The sequence below is a fragment of the Marmota monax genome, unplaced genomic scaffold (genome assembly GCF_021218885.2).
Source record: "Marmota monax isolate L192 unplaced genomic scaffold, Marmota_monax_Labrador192_F-V1.1 WCK01_AAM20220418_F8-fsc00220, whole genome shotgun sequence".
Taxonomy (NCBI): domain Eukaryota; kingdom Metazoa; phylum Chordata; class Mammalia; order Rodentia; family Sciuridae; genus Marmota; species Marmota monax.
Window position 1 is genome coordinate 2657005 of NW_026693909.1, and position 18774 is coordinate 2675778.

An 18774-nucleotide genomic window follows, 5' to 3' on the forward strand; every position below is an offset into this window, starting at 1 on the left:
GCCTCTGTTGACAGACAGTGGGTGGCTTCTGCTTTGGGCTGTTGAAAATAGTGTTGGCATGAGTGTGCACACACCAGTTTTTGTTTGAGCACTGCTTTTAATTCTTTGGGGTTCCACTTACTGAGAAGACAGCAAACTGTTTTCCGCAGCAGCTACACCACTGCACATTCCCCCGAAGCTGCCACATCCTCCTTAGCGCTTGCGCTTTTCTTTTTAAACAAGTTACAGGCTGGGGCTGGGGTTGTGGCTCAGAGGTAGAGCGTGCACCTTGCACGTGTGGGGCACTGGGTTTGATTCTCAGCACCATATAAAAACAAATAAGGGCATTGGGCCCATCTACAACTAAAAAAATATTTTAAAAAATTATAGGCATCCTAGTGAGCCTGAAGTGGCGTCTCATGGTGGTATCGATCTGCCTTTCCCTAGTGACTAGTGATGTCAGGTACCTTTTCCTGGGGTTTCTGACCTTGCTATTACCAACGGTGCCATGGTGGACAAACCACTCTCCTCCTCTGGGCCTCAGTTCCTCATCTGTCCTAGCTGGCCTGGGTAAATGACCTACAAGGCCCCTGAAAGAGTTTTGAAAACCCTGTGCCCCTTTGGCGCTGTTTAAGGTTGATACGTATGTTGTTTTTTTTTTTTTTTTCCACCACTAAGGACTCAGAGTATCTAATTTTCTGGATATTGCCAATTTTGACATTTTAAAAATAAAACCATGGGGCTGGGGATGTGGCTCAAGTGGTAGAGCGCTCGCCTGGCGTGTGTGGGGCGCTGGGTTCGATCCTCAGCACCACATAAAAATAAAATAAAGATGTTGTGTCCACTTAAAACTAAAAAGTAAATATTAAAAAATTCTCTCTCTCTAAAAAATAAAATAAAATAAAACGAAACCGATCCTTACTTTATAGACGCAAAACCCACCCTTTTTTCCTGCTTCCCCTGTCATTGATCCGGTCACGTCCTCAGTGAAAAGCCAAAAAGGAACCTACTTTGCACCCCGAGATACACCAAAAATCAGAGTTCCCAGATAATAGGTCTTGGGGACCTCTTGTGAACCTGAGCTGTGACCAGTGCCATCTTGGCTCTGACCTTTGTTTTACCATCCTGGGTCTGGTCCAGGGTTAGCAGGATCTGGGAAGGTCGCTGCTGGCCCCTCGGGACAGGTGGTGGGAATTGGATATTCTGGGTTCTCATGGTGTCTTCCCTTTGAACCCTTGTTGGCTTTTTAAACTATTCTAAACTACTCATCAGCCCCAAGGTCTGCCTCCTCTACTCTTTGCAAGAAGATGTTCCCTGCGTGTACCTGCCTCAGGCTTTCCTTGGGTAATTCCTTCACGGTGGGGTGAGGGGGTGGTGGTGGGGAAGCAGCAGGGAGAATACGTGGGACCCAGTGAGATGCAGATGGGGTGACAGTGGTGCCCACAACACACGGTTCAAGGGCAAGTTCCTGCCCCCTTCCTCTTCACCTCTGGCTCGGTCCATTTCTTCCACTGAACTTGACTAATAGAAACGTTTTATGCTTGGAGAGAATGCACTGACCACCCAGAGTCTCTGCCATAGGAACATGTACATAATCTAGATTTAAAATGCTTTTGTTTCAGTGTTCAGCAAATCTGTTTTGGATAGAGTGACTGATGAAACCAGCATAAATACGTGAAAATTGTGGCAGAAGTTTATTATAGATGAAATAAGTTAAATTTTTGCAGGGCTCTACTTCCTAGTGAGAGGGATGGGTGTGCGTCCAAGGACACTAATACTTATCCAGGTGTCCTTGGATAAGTATGAGTGTCAGAACCAGTTCCATCCCTGTTTTTTTTCATTTATTGGTGTAGACGATGCAAACTGGTTTACATAAGTTCACGCACCGTGGTGAATAGTTTTGTTAGAGCTGTGTCACTCTGCTTTTTGAACTCTGGAGATTGAAGCCCAAAGCCATAAAATGATCCTTCAGTCAAACCACCACGGAACCCTTGGCCCCATGTGTTCTCCCCGCTGAGAGCCAGGACTCAGCTCTTGTTCCCCAGGTCCCCCTCCTGCAGCCACATGGGATGGGGGTGTTACGGATGGGATGTGGGGTGTGCCCCAAAAACTCACGTGTGAGACAACCAAGGAGGTTTGGAGGAGAAATGATTGGGTCATAGCCTTAATGTGATCATCGGAGTGATCCCTGGTGGGATTAACTAAGTGGAGGTAGGTATGGTGTGGCTGGAGGAAGTGGTTCATTTGGGGGATGGCCATGGGGTATATATTCTGTATCTGGAGAGTGGATCCTTCATCTCTGCAGCCTGATCACCACGTGAGCTGCTTCCCTCCCCCATACTCTTCCACCAGACGGCCTGCCTCACCTCCAGCCCGGAGGAATGCAGCCGGCCTTCTATGGACTAAGACCTCTGAAACTGTGAGCCCCTAAATACACCTTTCCTCCTCTACATTTGTTCTGGTGGAGTCTTTCAGTCACAGCAGTGAAACAGGGGGTGTCCTCCAGAGGCGACTGGAGGTCTGTGATTCCCTGGGCCCAGCTCCTCACTGGCGTGTCCAAAGTTTGGGGACACCCTGGGTCTGGGGCCAAGTGCCCAATGGCCACACTAGCGCCAGGCTCTTGGGGTAAGGTTTCCCAGGAGATTGCCAGCAAGAGTGTCAGGGATGAGTGAGGGTTGGGGACTCTGGGGCAATGGCACTGAGCTCCTGTCGCTAATAAGGGCTAGGGCCCACTGCTGCGGCTGAGACCACGGGTCCCTGGGGTGACCCAGGCAGTACACAAGGCAAAGGAGTCACAGAGGTCAGGGGCAGCTCCTGTCTGATGCGCGTGTGATTTTGCTTTGGAGTGTCCTGTGCCAGCCAACCCCCAGGGGCGTGTTCCAAGCGCACTGCTCAGGCGTGGGGTCCGTGCGTGTGTGTGTGTGTGTGTGTGTGTGTGAGAGAGAGAGAGAGAGAGAGAGAGAGAGAGAGAGATATGGTGTGTGGGCTGGGACGCAGTGCATGCAGTGTCAGTGTGTATGCGGGTGTGCACCGTGTGTGCTGTGTTGTCTGCCTGCATGTGTACGGCGTGTTTGTGTTACATCCTGTGCCTGTGGTGGGCGTGGAGGGACAGGCCCGTGTGCGTTAGAGGGATGTGCACTGTGCGCCAGGTGCCCGCGGCCGTTCTGTCTGCACCCAGCTCTGGGCTGTGCGGACTGCGGCGACGGTTGCAGCCTGCAGCGCGGGAACGCAGCCCCGCAGACCGAGCCGGAGCGCGGCGGGTAACCATGGCAACAGATGCTCCTGCCACCCCGCGCAGCAGGGGCCGCTGCGCACCGCGGTCGGTGGGCGTGGGGGAGGGGAGGCCTTGCGCCCCAAGACACCGGCGGCGAGCCCTGCTGCCCTGGGCTCGAAGCTTCCCCGACGTCACACCCTCTGGGTGCACCCCGGGAGCGTTCGCACGCCCGTCCTCCTCATTCCCGGCTGCTGGCCTGGGGACCAGGGAACCTCAGTCGGGCTCAGTGTGGCCTGGGGTCCCCTTCGCAACGCGCTCACCGCTGTTAGGTAGGAAGCCGCAGGCGTGGCGGTCGGCTGCCCCATCCCCAGTGCTGGCCGCACAGCTGCCCGTTCTGAGGGTGGGGAGGCCGCCGCCTTAGGGCCCTGGGCGGCATCCCAAGCAGAGCTGTCCTGTCGTGTGAATATTCAGATGTTCCTTCTGGGTCCCCCCCAAAGGCCCGAGGGACCCCAAGTTGACAGGGTGGGGAAACTAGGCTGGCCAGGTCCCACCGGAATGGACCTGGGTGGAATGCCCCTTCCCACGGCCACCCAGAGCCGCCTGGTGAGGCCCCTTGGTAGCCTGCCTCAACCCAGGAGGTCGGGCGAGGTTCTCACTCCTCCGTCCATGACCTTTATCAAGTGAGGGATTCTAGAGCGTGGTGCCCAGCGGCGGCGGCGGCAGGACTGGAGACCAGTCAGAAGTGGACCCTCCGGCCCCCCGACCCGCGGATTCAGAGGGGTGTGTGCCCCCGCCCCGCGACTGACGGAACCGGAGGCTGAGAGGGGAGGCTCGCTGCTGTTGGCAGCCTTTGGGCGAAGCACAGGGCCACAGTGCCCCTTCCTTCACGGGGTCCCAAGAGAGACCTGGAAGTCCTGGTACTCTAAATACCAGTTCGCTTGGGGCTCCATCTAAGACCGGAGCCGACTCTCAGCGGTCCTCCACCCCCTCCCCGGGCTGATCCAGCAGCTCTGCGGGCGCTGCAGAGGCCGGAGGAGCGGAGGAAAAGACGGATCCCAGTTCCTCTCGGTACGTCCGAAGCGGCTGGAGGAAGCTCGCGCAGGCGTTGAGGAGCGCACGAGCGCCGCCTCCTGGTGACAGCGCCAGAGCCGGCTCTAAAGGGGCGGGGCCACCTGACAAAGGGGCTCTCTGTGTCCCTGCCGGTGCTCCCTGTCACAAACTAGCCGACCGTTACTGCCAGCCCCTGGACTAGCAGATGATGCCCGACGTCACTGGGTTTCAGCTCTGGGCTTCCTTGGACCCTGCTTCATGTGGACCCATAGTGGACACGTGGCACATCTCTGTCCACAGAGAGGCCCGAGGCTGCCCTCCAGAAACTTCCTGGCTGGCCAACTAAATGAACTCATTCTTTGTTACTTAATTTTATTTTTATTTATTTTTATTTTGGTGTCAAATCCTATACAGAACTGGTGAATTTTAATGTGTTCTTCAAGAATATCTTCTTCACATTTTAAAATTGCTGCAGGTTACTTCATTCTAAAGGGAACATATTAAAACAGCAACAATAACAAAATCCAGAAAATCAGTAGCAGTAACCCGAATTGAAGGTGATCTTTAAAATCAAATACATGACAAATAAAGCCAGGTGACATTTCATTCTGGGCCCACTGCTCTGAGCTTGGCCCCCGCCCTCACCACACAGGAGGGTCATGAAAGACGTGGGTGGATCACCTGCTGGAACCTTTCTGCTAGAGAATCAACAGGGTGGATTTGAAAGGGGAAGGGACTTTCTCACTCTTAGATACAAAAGCATTTGTCAGTCTGCCTTTTCAGAATGCTTGGGCCAAAGCAGTTTGTGAGGACTAACTCATTTTGTCACCGGGACCACCCTGTGAGACAGTGCTGCCATGGTCCCCGAGTTAACAGATGAGGCACCGAGACCCAGAGAGACGGGCGACTTGCCCAGGGCCATGGAGCTGGTGGGAGCTGAACTTGAACCCAGGACATGCTGCTTGGGGTGTGCCTCCACACACATTGCACATACAGGGCCGCGGAGATGGGAAAACCAGCCCCCGCGTGCATCTGGTCTGTGTCCTGACACGGGAGGCTTGTCCTATGGACAGCGGGACAGACAGAGGGTTTTCCTCCACCCTCTTTCCTCTTTCCTCTTGAGAAAGCCAGGCGTGAGTCTCCACGTACCTGCTGGCCCAGACCCTAGAAAGCAGACTCCAGGGGCCGACCGTGGCTCAGTGGTAGAGCGCTGGCCTGGCACGCATGAGACATGGGTTCCATCCCCAGCACCACATAAAAAACAAACAAAACAAAACCTAAATAAACAAAATAAAGGTATTGTGTCCATCTACAACTAAAAATATTTAAAAAAAAGAAAAGGAAAAGGAGAGCAGACTCAGGGGCTGAGCCAGTGTGGCGACCTTGAGTGCGAGTCTGGTGGGTTTCTGGGGTTGGTGGTGCCTTGCCTGCCCCTGTGAGTGTGCGCCCTTCTCGGCTGTGAATGTGGACTCTCATGCTCTCCTCACCAGGTGGGCAGGCTCAGGAGGGCCAAGACTGGAGCCGGGCCCATCCAGGCAGAGTCCCAGTCCAGCCAGAGCTGGTGGGGGTGGAAGGCTGGCCTGGGCGGGGCCTGGGTGTGGCTCCAGGCAGCAAGGATGCTGTCCCTGGGAGGGCAGCCCGTGCTGGAGAACTCCTGGACGTGGGGTCCGAGGCCCACAAGTTAAAGTGCAGAGCTTTCAGGCCTAGGCAGGACCCAGCTCTGGGCAGCTGGTCAGGCAGCTTGGAGTGCAGGCTGGGATGGATCCTGGAGACTGTGGCTGAAGCCAAAGGTCCAAGCCTGAGGCCCGGGAGGAGCTCGTAGGTGGAGGTAGGCTAATCTGGACAAATGCACACTTGCAAAAATGTGTATGGCCTTGCCCCAGGAGAGTTACTCTTGAGAGGGACAAACTTGCTTGGCAAACTCAGCTGTCTGCAGAGGGTTGTGATCATCCCCTGGCTGCCCTCTACTGGGCACCTGCCCGGGCATGCGTGTGCCCTGTGCTGCCTTCTGCAGATGAGCGCCTCATCCTTGGGTAGCACAGGGAGGTGGGCTTGCTGTAGAGTCCCAAGTTTCAGGTGAGGAAATTGGGACTGAGGGAGGTATGGGCTGTGCCCAGTGCCACAGCTCCTGGGTTGGGGATCAGGACTGGAACACATTTGTCCTCCTCCAAAGCCTGGTTTCTAAAACACAGTTTTGAATACACAGCACTCAAGGGGTTTCATACGCAAAATGTGCAGGAGAAAGTCCTCTGCTGCTGGCCCCGTACCGGAGCAAATCAACACGACCTTATTTGCTATTTCCACCTTGTGTGTTCTTGCTGAGCGCCAGGGATCGCAGACAACACTGCTTCCCTGTCAGGTCACAAAGAGCCGCCTCATTCCGTTTGCTTCCCAGCGAAAGCCCACCCCTGCTCCAGGAACGGCTGGCTGTCCAGCGGGGGGCCGTCCTCAACGAGAGTGAATTGCTTCTCCTGTTTGCCAATGTCCTAGGGAATTAGCCGTTTATTACATACGGGGCCAGTTCCTGGACTGCACGGAAACCAGCCGCCCTTGGGAACAAAGTGCCCTCATGTTGGTGACTGTGACCTGCCAACCTCGATGGGACTCTGATGGGATGGGTCCCTTTATCCCAGGGGTTCTTTGTGCTGGGCAGGGCCCTCCCGGGTGATGGCAGTGGAGGCTCAGGGCTCGAGGCTGGAACTGGTGGCCAGGGTTCCAGGGGCAGTGTCAGCATGCTCTTCCCGGCTGCAGCTCGGTCCCTGCAGGGCTCCGTCCCTGCGGGGGTCCTGTGCGCCCCCGTGTGGCCACAGATGGCAGCGCCTCTTCTGGGACTGGGAGGACTTCCCCAGGCTTGGTTCTGGAGCTTGCCGACCCCAGGAGAGGGGAGAGCTCTCTCGCTCTACCCCTGCCAACCTTTTGCCAGCTCCTCTGTGTGGGCCTGGGGCATTCTCAAGCCACAGCCGGGGGCTGTGTGGGACATTCCTTTCGACTGTGACACATACGCCAGGCACGGCTTTGGAGAAGGAAACTGGCCACAGGACCGTAGCCTGAGCTCCAAACTGGGCTCACCAGCTGGGCTGCAGGCGCTTGAGCCACGGAGCAGGAAGCCAGCTCTCAGCCACGCTGCCGCAGACGTGGCTCCCGAGGCTGGCTCTGGGTGCTGCTCCCAGCACCGCGTCAGGGACCTCATGCTGCCAGCTTCAGGTCCATCAGGAGAGAATCTGCACCACAGGATGGGGCGGGGGGGAGGGGGGGCGAACGCTACAAGCCAGGGCTTTTGTTCTGGAGAGTGGGCTTGCTAGCACAGCAGCGTCTCTGGGGACCCTCCTCCGGGATGTGCTTGGAGATCCTTGGCCTTTCTGTCCCTTGCTTGTGAAGTACTCATGTCTGCTGGCCCCTGTGATTCTTGGGGAGAACAAAGGGTTGTGAGTTTCTGTGGACATGCTGTAGGGATGCCACGGTGCCCTCTCTGTGCCGGAAGGCTCACTTCCAGGACCTGAACCTCAGACGCACAGGGGGGCCCATGTTGTACCAACAGGACTCAGGACCAGTTTTCAGGGATTGAAAACTGTTCAGACACAGCTCTGTCCCTTTGCATGGGTCAGCCACAGCGTCTGGGCTCCGACATCCTCATCTGCATGAGGGGCTGGGTGGAAGGGTCTCCAGGGTCTCTTCCAGCTCTGACATTCAGCCAAGTGTCCCCAGCCACCCACCAGCTGCCCCCACATCCCACCACGAACATCTCCAGATCCCTCCTGGAAATTCCACCCCGTGGCCACGGGCTGCACCCTCTCAGTGGGCCACTCCCTCCTCTGTCTGCGTTCTGGGGCCAGGGGCTCCTCTCTGGTCCCATGGCCTGAAGCCCTATCCTGTGTAGACAAGCCAGTGTTCACACCGCAGCCAAACCGCGCTGGGCACCCAGCTCCTAGTGCAGGCCCTGTAGCTGCTTTACCAACACAGAACCCGGGTGTCCTGGCGCCGGCCCCTCCACAGCTTCCTGCTCCGTGGCTCAGCGCCTGCAGCCCAGCTGGTGAGCCCAGTTTGGAGCTCAGGCTACGGTCCTGTGGCCAGTTTCCTTCTCCAGTGGCTCCACCTGCCACAGTACCGGAACCTCACCCCCCGCATTTGATCTTTATCCTCACCCCTCACGCATTATATCTCCAAGAGCCTGAAAACCTTCCGTCCTAACCGGCTCTTCCTTTCTTTGGGAAGCGTGCCTACTGCTCCTGGCTCTTCCTGGCCACCCTCCAGTTTAAAACGTCACCCGCCCTGCCTGGGGTCAGTCCTGTCTGAGTACGGTTCCCCCCCCCCCAGCCCCTGCCGCAAACTTCAGACTTCAGAGTGCGCGGCTTTATTCTGCCTGACCAAGGGCCGCGACTGCATGGAACAGAGACCCAGGGTGGTCTGTCACTGGCACATGGGGATGTCCTTGAGTGGGCTGGCTGCTGGGGCGTTCTGGGAACCTGGCCTGGCAGCCTCTGCCGACAGAGCTCACTCTGCTTTCTTCGTGGATCGTGGATCGTGTCTGAGGGGCCCAGAGCCTGGGGTAGCTCTGGGAAGGACCAGGGAGGTGGGCTTCTGAGGGAGGGTGGGGCTGCCTGGGCTCCTGGCCGTCTGCTCTGTGATGTCCTCCAGCCTGAAGCCAGCAGCTGAAGGGCCTCTCAGGGTCCCACGGAGTCTCTCCTCTGTGGTGCAGGCTGGTGGTCACCAGCTGGGCAGGGTCAGAGCCCTGGGCCGGCTGCCTAGGTGCACGGAGGGGTGAGGGTGTGGAGCAGGGAGCCTGGCCGCGTCCTCCCTTCTTCCTTCCGGCCTCTGGCCTTGCATGGTAGGGTGTTACGTGACCTTGGCCAGAAGAGTCAAGGTGCCCAGCAGTGCCGACATCAATGGAGGCCGCCCCTTGGGCAGGAGAGCAGACCCCGAGGGCAGCTCTGGGGAGAGAGGAGGGATCACATTTCAGCCCAGCTCCTCCACCGAGGACCAGGGGCTTCCAGCTGTTCCCAAGAGCCCCCAAACTTCCTCCCCCACCACTCCCAGGGGTGTGTTGGGTGGCCAGGTCAAAGGGTGTGCCGGCCTACCTGTGTGCCCGTGCCAGCCTGGGTCTGTGGACGGGGCGGGGGAGGGTGGCCCTCCTGTGGACGGGGCGGGGGAGGGTGGCCCTCCTGTGGACGGGGTTGGGGAGGGTGGCCCTCCTGTGGACGGGGCGGGGGAGGGTGGCCCTCCTCCGCTCGAGCGCAGCATGGGCTTCAGGGTGTCGGGGTCCCCGTCGTTGGGTTCAGGCACGATGCCCAGTAGCTGGCACATGAGCTCGTACACGTGCACACTCTCAAAGGGCGCCACCTCCAGGCCCTCCTTGAAGCTGGGGCCCACGGCCCGGAAGATGGTCTTCATGTCCAGGTCCTTGTTGTCGAAGCCGTGCTCCCCGTTGTTGAACTGGACGTTTATTCTCTGCAGGGAGGGGTGGGGTGTCCAGTCCTTGCTGGGAGCCCCAGCACCATGGAGCCCTCTTGCCCTCTCGGCATCCCCCGGGGGTTGGCGCCCAGGTGGGCAGATGACCTTGGGAGGGGTACCAACTTGGGGATGGAGGGATTCTGAGACTCGGCTCCTCGGAATTCTGAGACCATGAAGATCGGCCAAAGACATGGCCTTGGCCAGGAGCCGGGGAGGTAACTGGAAGGGGCTGGGCTTCTAGCGTGGGGCTGGCCTGGGCCTCCTTCAAGGGGGTTGGGATGTGTGCTCAGTGGCCACCTCCCCTGGGACTGCCTCTCCCTGCTCCACTCTGTGCTCCCCTTCAGGACCCCTTGGCTCTGTGCCCATTCTCCCCCGTGGCTGGGCTTCCCACGCACAGGTGCACCCACACTCCTGTTCCTAGTGCACACTGAAGGGTGAGTGCCCACACTGGGGACTAGCTAGACACGGGGCTCTCCTGGCCCTCAGGGAGCCGCCCGCCGGTGAGTGGTGCACCCAGCAGGAGCTCACCCCATGGATGACGTAGCCGGGGTCGCTGTACATGACCAGCGGGGCGATCCTGGGGTGGTCGGCATAGTGGAAGGACTTGGGGAACTGCTCCTTCTTGTAGACGTGCAGCCGGGGGTGGGCGTCCTTCAGCACACCGTACACCTTCTCCAGCCTCCCCTCCTTGGGGATCAGCATGCCGTTCGGCCCGTAGTCCAGGAGCTCGAACTCGATGTCCTGGAAGGTGAAGTTGGGGAACTTGTGGAACTCCACCAGGTCGCTGGCTGTCTTGTTGACGGTCGTCATGCCGTGGTCAGACGTGACGATCAGGTCGAGGCTGCTGGTGAGGCTGTTGCGCTCGATGCTGTCCCGGAGGTAGCCCACAGTCCTGTCCACCTGCCTCACCATCTCCTTCCTCTCCGGGGACTCTGGGCCGTACCTGTGGCCCGTGGAGTCCGGCTCCCCGAAGTAGAGAGTGACCAGAGCCAGGTCCTCCTCTGTGAACCACCGCATCACCGTGTCGATGTTGGCCCTCCACTCCTTCTCGTCTTTGTAGTTGTGCAGAATGCCCTCCTTCCGACTCAGCGTCACGGCGGTCCCTTGGTAGGTGACGTTCCCACCAGGGTAGAAGAAGGAGCCGGTCTTCAAGCCCTGCCAGGGCAAGGCAAGGTGGCACTGAGCCCACAGGACCCTTGGCTGGCAGCCCTGCTCGTCCTGTGCCCACGCCCACCTTGGCCGGCTCACTCGCCCCTCTCCTGCCCGTGTCCCCCAGGCTTTTTATTTTCTGAAGTAGCGCTTATTATTCAATCTGTTATGTCCTGTCTTTCATATGGTCCCGGGTCTCTGCGTCAAGCCTGACCTGCCCAGAGCTCTCTCTGGCCCTGAAGCCCAGCCTCCCCAGTGGGTGCAGGCAGGTGTCTGTCCATCTGTCTGTCTCGTGCCGTCCCCTGCCCTCCGGACTTCAACCTAGTCATTCATCTTTCCATAAATTGATGCCGCTTCATTTCCAGATCTGTCTGCCTCCTGCCCCGGCCAGCAGGCCCGCCTGCCAGCCCACTGCCCCAAGCCATGAGATGCCAGGTCCTCGCTCTGACACTCTGCTCTCGAGCTGCCAGAGGGGGCCCGAGCCCCGTATGGACAGGCAGGAGGTGACTTAGGTGCATGGAAGCACTGGCTGTCAGGCGTGCTGGGCTCAGAAGTTTCCTCTGGGCTCACCTTGAAAACCTCCCCTTGAACTTGTTGCCTGGAGTGGCACCTCGGCACTGTGTGAGGCGGGATTCCTGGCTCCACACCGCCACCACCTACCATTCCACCCGTGACCCTGCAGAACTCGGCTGTCCAGCCCGCGAGGGCCATGGGTGCCACGCAGATCAACCAGGTCGCTACATGCTTCCTCGTGGTCAGTCCTGCCCCGGGGCCACCATGGAACCAGCTACTCAGCTGTCACCAGAGCCGGACTCCCGGCAGGCCCCGGGATGGGCTCTCCCACTCTCACAGCCTTGCCGGCCAGGTCCCCGTCCCCCCTGGCGTCTGTGCGGGCAGGGCCTCGTTACCTGCCTCTGGGCCGTGATCCAGATGGGCACACTGCCACTGTCCCACCAGCTCTGGATGCCGAGTGTGGCGTGGTAGGGCAGCTTCACCTTGGTGGTGAAGTTGTAGAACATGTTGTGGACAACCCCGTGGTTCTCGATGTATTTGCCTGAGGCAGGAGGAGGCGGCAGGGCGCGGAGGTGAGCCCCGGAGGGAGCCCCGGAGAGAGCCTGGCGCATCCCGCACTCGCCTCCCCTGAGCCCTGCTGCTCGCCACCCAGATGGGATGGGGTCTCTGCTGAGCAAGCCCCCCGGGAGCTTTATTTGCCCTTGGTCAGTTGCCACCCATGGGGAGGATCATGTGGGGACCCCCTCTGCAGCAAGTTTCTCACTTTGGCGTGCGTGGTGCCTGGGCAGGGCTGTGCCCGCTCACCTGGTGTCTCAGGCCCTGCCTGCCCCCAGGCCCGGCCAAGGTTAGCACTCACCAGTGACCAGCGTGAAGTGGCAGGGGCTGGTCTGGGTGACGAAAGCCGGGGTCATGTAGCGAGCTTTTACCCCGTCCCGAGCCATGGCGTCCAGGTTGGGGGTCTCCACGTCCAGGTCGTAGTTCCAGCGGAAGCCATCGAAGGACACGAGCAGCAGCTTGTTCTGGCGGTCCTGCCTTCGGATGGGCACCCCAGCCCCTGGAGCCAGGAGGGTGGCCAGAGCCCCAGCGAGGAGGGTGGCTGAGGCTCTCATGACGGCTCTCCAGAGGGACAGGTGCAGGGTGCCTCAGGCCCAGGAGGGCAAAGTCCCAGGGTCAGCTGGGCCGTCTTATCTCAGGCTTCTTCAGCGATGGGCGGGCGCACAGGCCTGGACGCAGGAACGCTCCGGGCCCCGAGGGGACGCCTCTCAGTGTGGGCTGCTGGGCACCTGAGCATCCCCCTCCTCCCAACAGGGCCCTGGGGCTTTGCTGCTCCCTCCCTGTGCTCCAGGGTGGGTGGGGTCCTACACAGACCCCAGCCCTCAGCAGCTCCTGGCTTACTCTGACCCCAAGGACACGGGGGCGGGATGGACTCCCTCTCCAGCCAACAGTTTACCTGGCGAGAGCCTGTGGGTGGGCTTCCTGGGCCTGGGCCTGGACCCAGCCCAAGGCCTGCCTCATCCCTAGGGACCTCCAGCCTGGCCCCTTCCCCTGTCCTCTTTGTCCACATGGTGGTGGCCTGAGCCAGGCGGTGGCTGCCGGAGCGGGGACGTGGCTGGACTGGAGGTGGATTCTGGAGACTTTGATGAAGTACTTGCTGCTGGCTGTGTGGGAGTGAGCCGCCCTCTCAGTCATGTTGAACAGCAAACTGGCCACAGCGGCCCACTGCCCCCTGAGTTCTGCTGCAGCTAGCAGACACTGCCACAGAGCGATGCCACCTCTGTGTGCCCTCACAGCATCAGCAGCCCCCGCCGAGGCGCAGCCGTGTTCCCTGGCCAGGCCCAGGGGGTGGGTGTCTGGGCCCTCCCTCCCCAGGCCCAGGAAGAACACTTTCTGGGGAGGCTGCCATGCCACCAGCCTTGGTGAAGCCGGTGTGTGCTGAAGGCTGGGAACCACAGGGCAGGCTGGCAACCACCATGAGAGGACAACTCGGGGCTGAGGCGCAGGACAGCCACGGAGACTGGCCCCCTGCATTGCACAGACTCCCAGTGCAGGGGACACTGTCACAGCAGAATTGCAGGCGGCTCTGGGAGAGGGAAGGGACTTCCCGTTGATGAGCGAGCGCTGGGGTGAGAACCCAGAAGGCCCCTCTGCTCACCTGGGATTTGCATGAGACCTACTTAGAGGATGGACTGAACTGGGAAGAAGAGGGCAGGAAGGCTTCCTGGGAGAGGGACACACGTGGAGGTGAGGGAGTACTGGAGCTGGGAGGTGGGCCAGGCGGTCCTGTGGGCTATGGAGGGCTCTGGGTGTATGCTGGGCTGGGCAGGGGAGTCATCCCTAGTATCTGTTCTTCTGTGGCAAGATGGCTGCTGAGAAGGAAGACTTCATTTCCCAGCATTCTGTGCAGTGAGGCTTAGCCATGTGACTAGGTCCTGGCCAATGGGATGGTAGAAGCAATCCGGTGGGGGCTCCCAGCCTCTGGCTAGAGTGCAACTTCACTCTCCTTTGCTGATTCTTGCCTCTGGTGCCTCCAGCACCAAGGATCCAGAGCTCCTGGGATGGTGGGAACTAGCCTAAAGAGCCTGGTCCCCCAAGGTGTCCTGGGCAGTGGCCCTGCCAGCTGGCCCAGGGCTTCTCAGCCCCAGGCTGCATCCTCCCAGGGGGAATTAAGCCCACTTCTCCATGATTTGGGCTGGCAGTCACTCTCAGGGGACCTCCTCCTAGCTGAGAGAGCCCTAGGCCTGGGCCCTGGGGTTCAGCTGCCAGGAGCGGGCGGGAGGCAGGTGAGTCAGGAGCTGGTCCGCAGTCCAGGGCCTGGCCAGGGCTGGCTGCCTGGACAGGAGTGGATGTGCTGAGGCTGGCGCTGGCCTTGGTGGCTGGTGGACTGAGTTCTCTGCATTTTCTCTGACTGATTCCTGCCCAGGTTTTGACAGGTCTGTGACCTCACCTTCCCCGGCCTGCTGGAGATGGCTCCGGAGACCTGCTTCTGATAGTCCCAGGAGTCTCAGCCAGGCCTGGGCTGCTCCACCTGTTCTTGGCTCTCTGCTCATTCACGGGTTGCCACGGGAGCTCCTTGGCCCATAGGCTTCCCTTCGTAACCTCATGGGTGTGCGATGGTTGGTTCTAGTGATGGGTAGAGGCATTTCCCATATCCCGGCACTGGGCTCTATCCAGGGTCTCATCAAGCTCCGAGGTGGTTCTTGGAGGCAGAACTTAGGAACAGCCTTGCTTTATAGGTAGGAAGCTGGGGTAGAGAGAGGGTAAGGTGGCTTGGTGAGTGGAGGGGCTGACGTTCTGGCTCCAGAGCCCCTCTTTTAACCATGTCTGCACGCCACCAGTTTACCAGCCTTTGTTCATAGGACCCCATTTTCAGACTCCGGGGTTATTGGCTTCTTTAAGAAATAGTGCAGCCATGGTGGTCATGCACGCTGGGTCCCCCTACCCCGGTTCCCTTTCTCCTCTCCATTGCACGGCTTCCTTGGGGTGCACTGCCTAGAGAGGGGCTGTTGGACAGGGATGTGAAGGCTGCGTTGTCATCGGGATGTTAGATACAAAGACTGACATTGAGCTGACTCCATCAGGCTCTTCTGTGTCAAGGCCTGACCTTGGCCTCTGTCCTTGGCCTATTTAGTCCAATTTTAGGGAAAGTCTTGCTGTTTCAACTTAGTGAAATGTCTGAAAATCCCATCTGATTGACCTGTTGGTAGCTGTCTGCTCAGAGTCCTCCTCCCGTAGCCCCCACAAGGGTCCCTTCTCACCCTGGTCTGTCTGCAGCAGGAATCCTCTGCCACCCCCCAGTCGCCTCCCAAGCCCCCCTCCCCCCAATGCAGCTGCATCCAGACTGTGCTTTCGACACGGAAGCGTTTGGGGGACCCCCAGATCCACACCATGACGGAACTTCTTGTTTCTCAACAGTTTGAGGCAGAGGCAGAGGCCGTGTGAGAGAGCTGCTCCCTGCACCCCGGCCCCGCTCGGCGCCCACACTGCTGGGGTGGCGAGCGCCGAGCCGTGTGGGACTCACTGTGAACCCAGGCCCACGCTCCCCGTAGCCGTTCCTATTTTTGACCTAATGCCCTTTCCTGATCCTGATCCCACCCAGGAGCCCACATGATGGCTGGTTCTCAGGTCTCCATGGGCCCCTCTGGATGTGGCCGTTGCTGAGACGCCCCTCGTCTTTGAGGATCTGGCAGTTCCGAGGGGCACTGGGCAGGGGTTTTGTAGGGGGTCCTCTGGTTGGGCTCCCTCTGGGGTTCCTCCCATGGTTGGACTGAGGCTGTGGGGTTTAGGGAGAAAGACTCAGGGACAAGTGCCTTCTCCTCACATCACACTGAGGGACACACCACCCTCAGGACCCGTCCCTTGGGGTGTCAACTGGATGCTTGGCCGAGGTGGAGCCCAGTCGGTCTCAGACTGCTGCTGCTCCCACTCCCCCTGCCCCACACAGTGGGCTCTTTGGAAGAAGGTCCTGATGGGCGCTCACACTCCAGGAGCCGGGTGTTCTGCACCTCCATGGTGCAGGACCTCCCTAATTTATCTGGAGTTCTGCGGGGGATTCCCCCAGGCCCACTTTCAGCCATTTAATTGGTCAGCGTGACTCACAGCCTCTCCTATACCTTGGGTTCGGAGCCAGGGCCTCTTAGTCTATTTCGCGACTCGTGTTGCTCCAGCTTTGGCCATCGCGAGGGCTGTAAATGGGCTCCCAGGTCTGTTTCACATATTGCCACTGTGTGTATATGCGTATGGCATGTGTGTTTGTGTGCACGTGTGTGGGCATGCCCTGTGTGTGCACACATGTATGTGTCTCTGTGGGGTGCGTATGTCACACTTTCTGGCTCTCTGACACCACAACGTCCTCCCTGCAGTTCCCTGGCCTCTGTCCTGGGTCCAGGCAAGTCTCTTATTTAGGATCTGGGCCCGGGTTGCTCTTTGCCAGCGAATGATGGGAACGGTTTGAGGTCATTGACCCAACTGTCCTGGGTGGGGGCTCCCCAGCTGTCAGGTGGCCCGAGCTTGGGGACATGGGACCGTGTGCAGCTCTGGGTGCAGAGGGCTCCTCCCTGAGGATGAATAAGCATGTGTGTGATCACTGCGTTGGGTTCCTGGTGCCTGGGTCCTCCTTGGCCTGGGGGCTGGGTAGATGGACATCTGTACAGGTGGAGATTGCCCCACGTGGCTGAGTCGTGCGTGGGGCTCAGGCCCCAGAGAACCACGTCTGGGTCTGAAATGGCCCTGCCTGGGCCTGCGCTTGTCTGTGCTGGTGGCCAAGGCATAGACGGGGCAGTCCCTCCGTGGGTCAGCGAGCATGTAGCACCCTGTTCTCACGGGTGGCCTGGTGTGATGCGCTTGGCCACGGGTCTCCCCAGGAGGCGTGAGAAGCACGGCTCAGCTCCTGTCCCGGGGCCTGGTGCACAGTGGCCTCTCCTGCCTCCTTGGTGGAGGTGCAGTGGGTAGGGTGGTGTCCTCGTGGAACTTGCCTTCTCTGGCCGGGGTGCAGTGGACTGGTGCTTCTGGACCTGGGGGAGGGGAGCAGACTCATCCCTGTGTTGGAGTCCTGGAGCCATCAAGTCCACTCCCAAGTTCCCCTTGGTGACGAGTGGCACGGTTGGGTCTGATGGCTTTCCCTGACTCCCAGGGCCATGTCCCCGGGGGTGTCAGCCTGGCACTGCTTGCTTTGGGGGATGTTGACAGCAGGCAGCCTGGCTGTGAGTCTTGCCGGCTTGGAGGTGCCCACAGGGCAGGGACATGGCCACAATCTTCCCAGACAGGTCCAGGGTGCAGTGGTCACTCCCTCGGCCCTCTTGGGAGGCTTCATCCACATGCCCTGGGACAAGAGTCTGGGGGATGGCTGGAGGTTTGCTCTGGGGCCTGGCTGGCACTCAGGCTATGAGCTGACGGCGGTGTTTGGAGGTGAGGGCGACGGCCCACTGCAGCCCAGGGCTGTGGGTGGCAGGCGGGTGAGGGGCCAGCCTCTCTCCTGCAGCGACTGAGGTGCCCACCCTGCACCAGCAGACGCCCACTGTCAGCACTGCCCCTTGGCCAGCGCTTGTAAGGCAGATGGCTGCTGTGGCCTGTGATTCTGGGCCCAGCCCGACCTTTGCCACCGCAGGATTTTATTAGTGGGACTCTCCGCTGTATCAGCTGCGGTGCCTTTTTCACTTCTCAGGGGCTTTATCTCAGCGGTGCCTCGCCTCCCGGCTAAATGAGGATTAATATTTTAACAGGATTATGTGCCATGGGTTAGCTCTGCTCTCCAGGGACGGCTGGGCCTCCCCTCCCTGCAGCCCTCCCCTCCCCCAGGCCGCCCTGGCTGGGTTGCAGGAGCGGGGGGGCGGGGGGGTGGTGGGAGCTGGGGCCATCTTGTTGTAGGCTCTGGGGAGGGCTGGGGGCCTGGACTCCGGGCAGTGGGGACAGCCCAGGAGGATGGGGCTTCTTTAGGGCTGTGCCCACCTCCTGAGCTTGATGCTGAGGAGTGAGGGGCCTCCCCTCCCTCTGCATCCCTCAGCTCCTGGACAGGGCTATTAGGACCGAGTGCTCGGGCTGGATCACTCCATCTCTGCCTCTGTTTCCTGTGTGTCTGTCCCCTGCGCAGCTCTAATAAAGGCAGCAGTCAGAGGCTCAGGCCCACCGGATAATCCAGGATGTCCCACCTCACATTGTGAAGTGATGACAATGCAAAGGCCTCCTTCCACGTTAGCTCACATGAGCATGTTCGGGAATTAGGATGTGCACCTGTCATTTCGGGGGTCACCATCCAACCCTCTCCCCCCACCCTGTACGTGAAGAACAGTCCTCTGCTTCCCAGAAACTTCTCTGCTTACACCTAAAATTTCCAGGTGTGAGATTGTACCCCTTTGTGCCCATCCCTTGTCCCCCCTCCGTGCCTGGGGCTGGACTTCTCCCTGACAATGTAGATGGGCCTAAAGGCCTAGTGGGGGGGTCCCCAGATAAGTTCTTATGGGGACCTTCCTTGTGGTGGGCACCTGTCCGTCCTTCCCATCCTCCCGGAAGCCCTGCCTTCCCCTGAAACGTGGGTCCGGGGGTCCAGGCAGAGGAGTTCTGGCGATGGATGGAGGTGCTGGTGGACAACAGTGTGTTAATTTTCTACCAAGTGTGTTTCGCCACCAGGTGTTAGGTACACACGGACTGCAGGGGGACCTGCAGAGCCAGGCCACCACAGAGCTGAGGACATCGCCTTCTCTGCCCCTGTCTTGCCCCGTTCCCGTTCCTGGACTCACAGATGTAGGAAAGCCACTTTCTTCTTTTTTAATATATTTTTAGTTGTCAATGGATCTTTAATTTATTTATTTATATGTGGTGCTGAGAATCGAACCCAGGGCCTCACACATGATGGGCCAGTGCTCTACCACTGAGCCACAACCCCAGCCCGGCAAGGCACATTTTAAAAAAATAGACATTTTAAAAGA

At 59.2% G+C, this 18774-nt stretch overlaps 1 protein-coding gene across 1 annotated transcript; it reads right to left on the reverse strand.

Annotated features, from left to right (window-relative positions):
- Positions 1-4162: 4162 nt before the first annotated feature.
- On the reverse strand, positions 4163-12462 carry LOC124105839 (ectonucleotide pyrophosphatase/phosphodiesterase family member 7-like). The gene is made up of 7 exons (XM_046463187.1): positions 12210-12462; positions 11749-11894; positions 10220-10846; positions 9319-9688; positions 9081-9171; positions 7313-7464; positions 4163-4347 (listed from the first exon to the last, which is right to left on the reverse strand). The coding sequence occupies exons 1-7, from the start codon at positions 12460-12462 to the stop codon at positions 4163-4165; spliced, it is 1824 nt and encodes a 607-aa protein (XP_046319143.1).
- Between the last annotated feature and the right edge of the window lie 6312 nt (positions 12463-18774).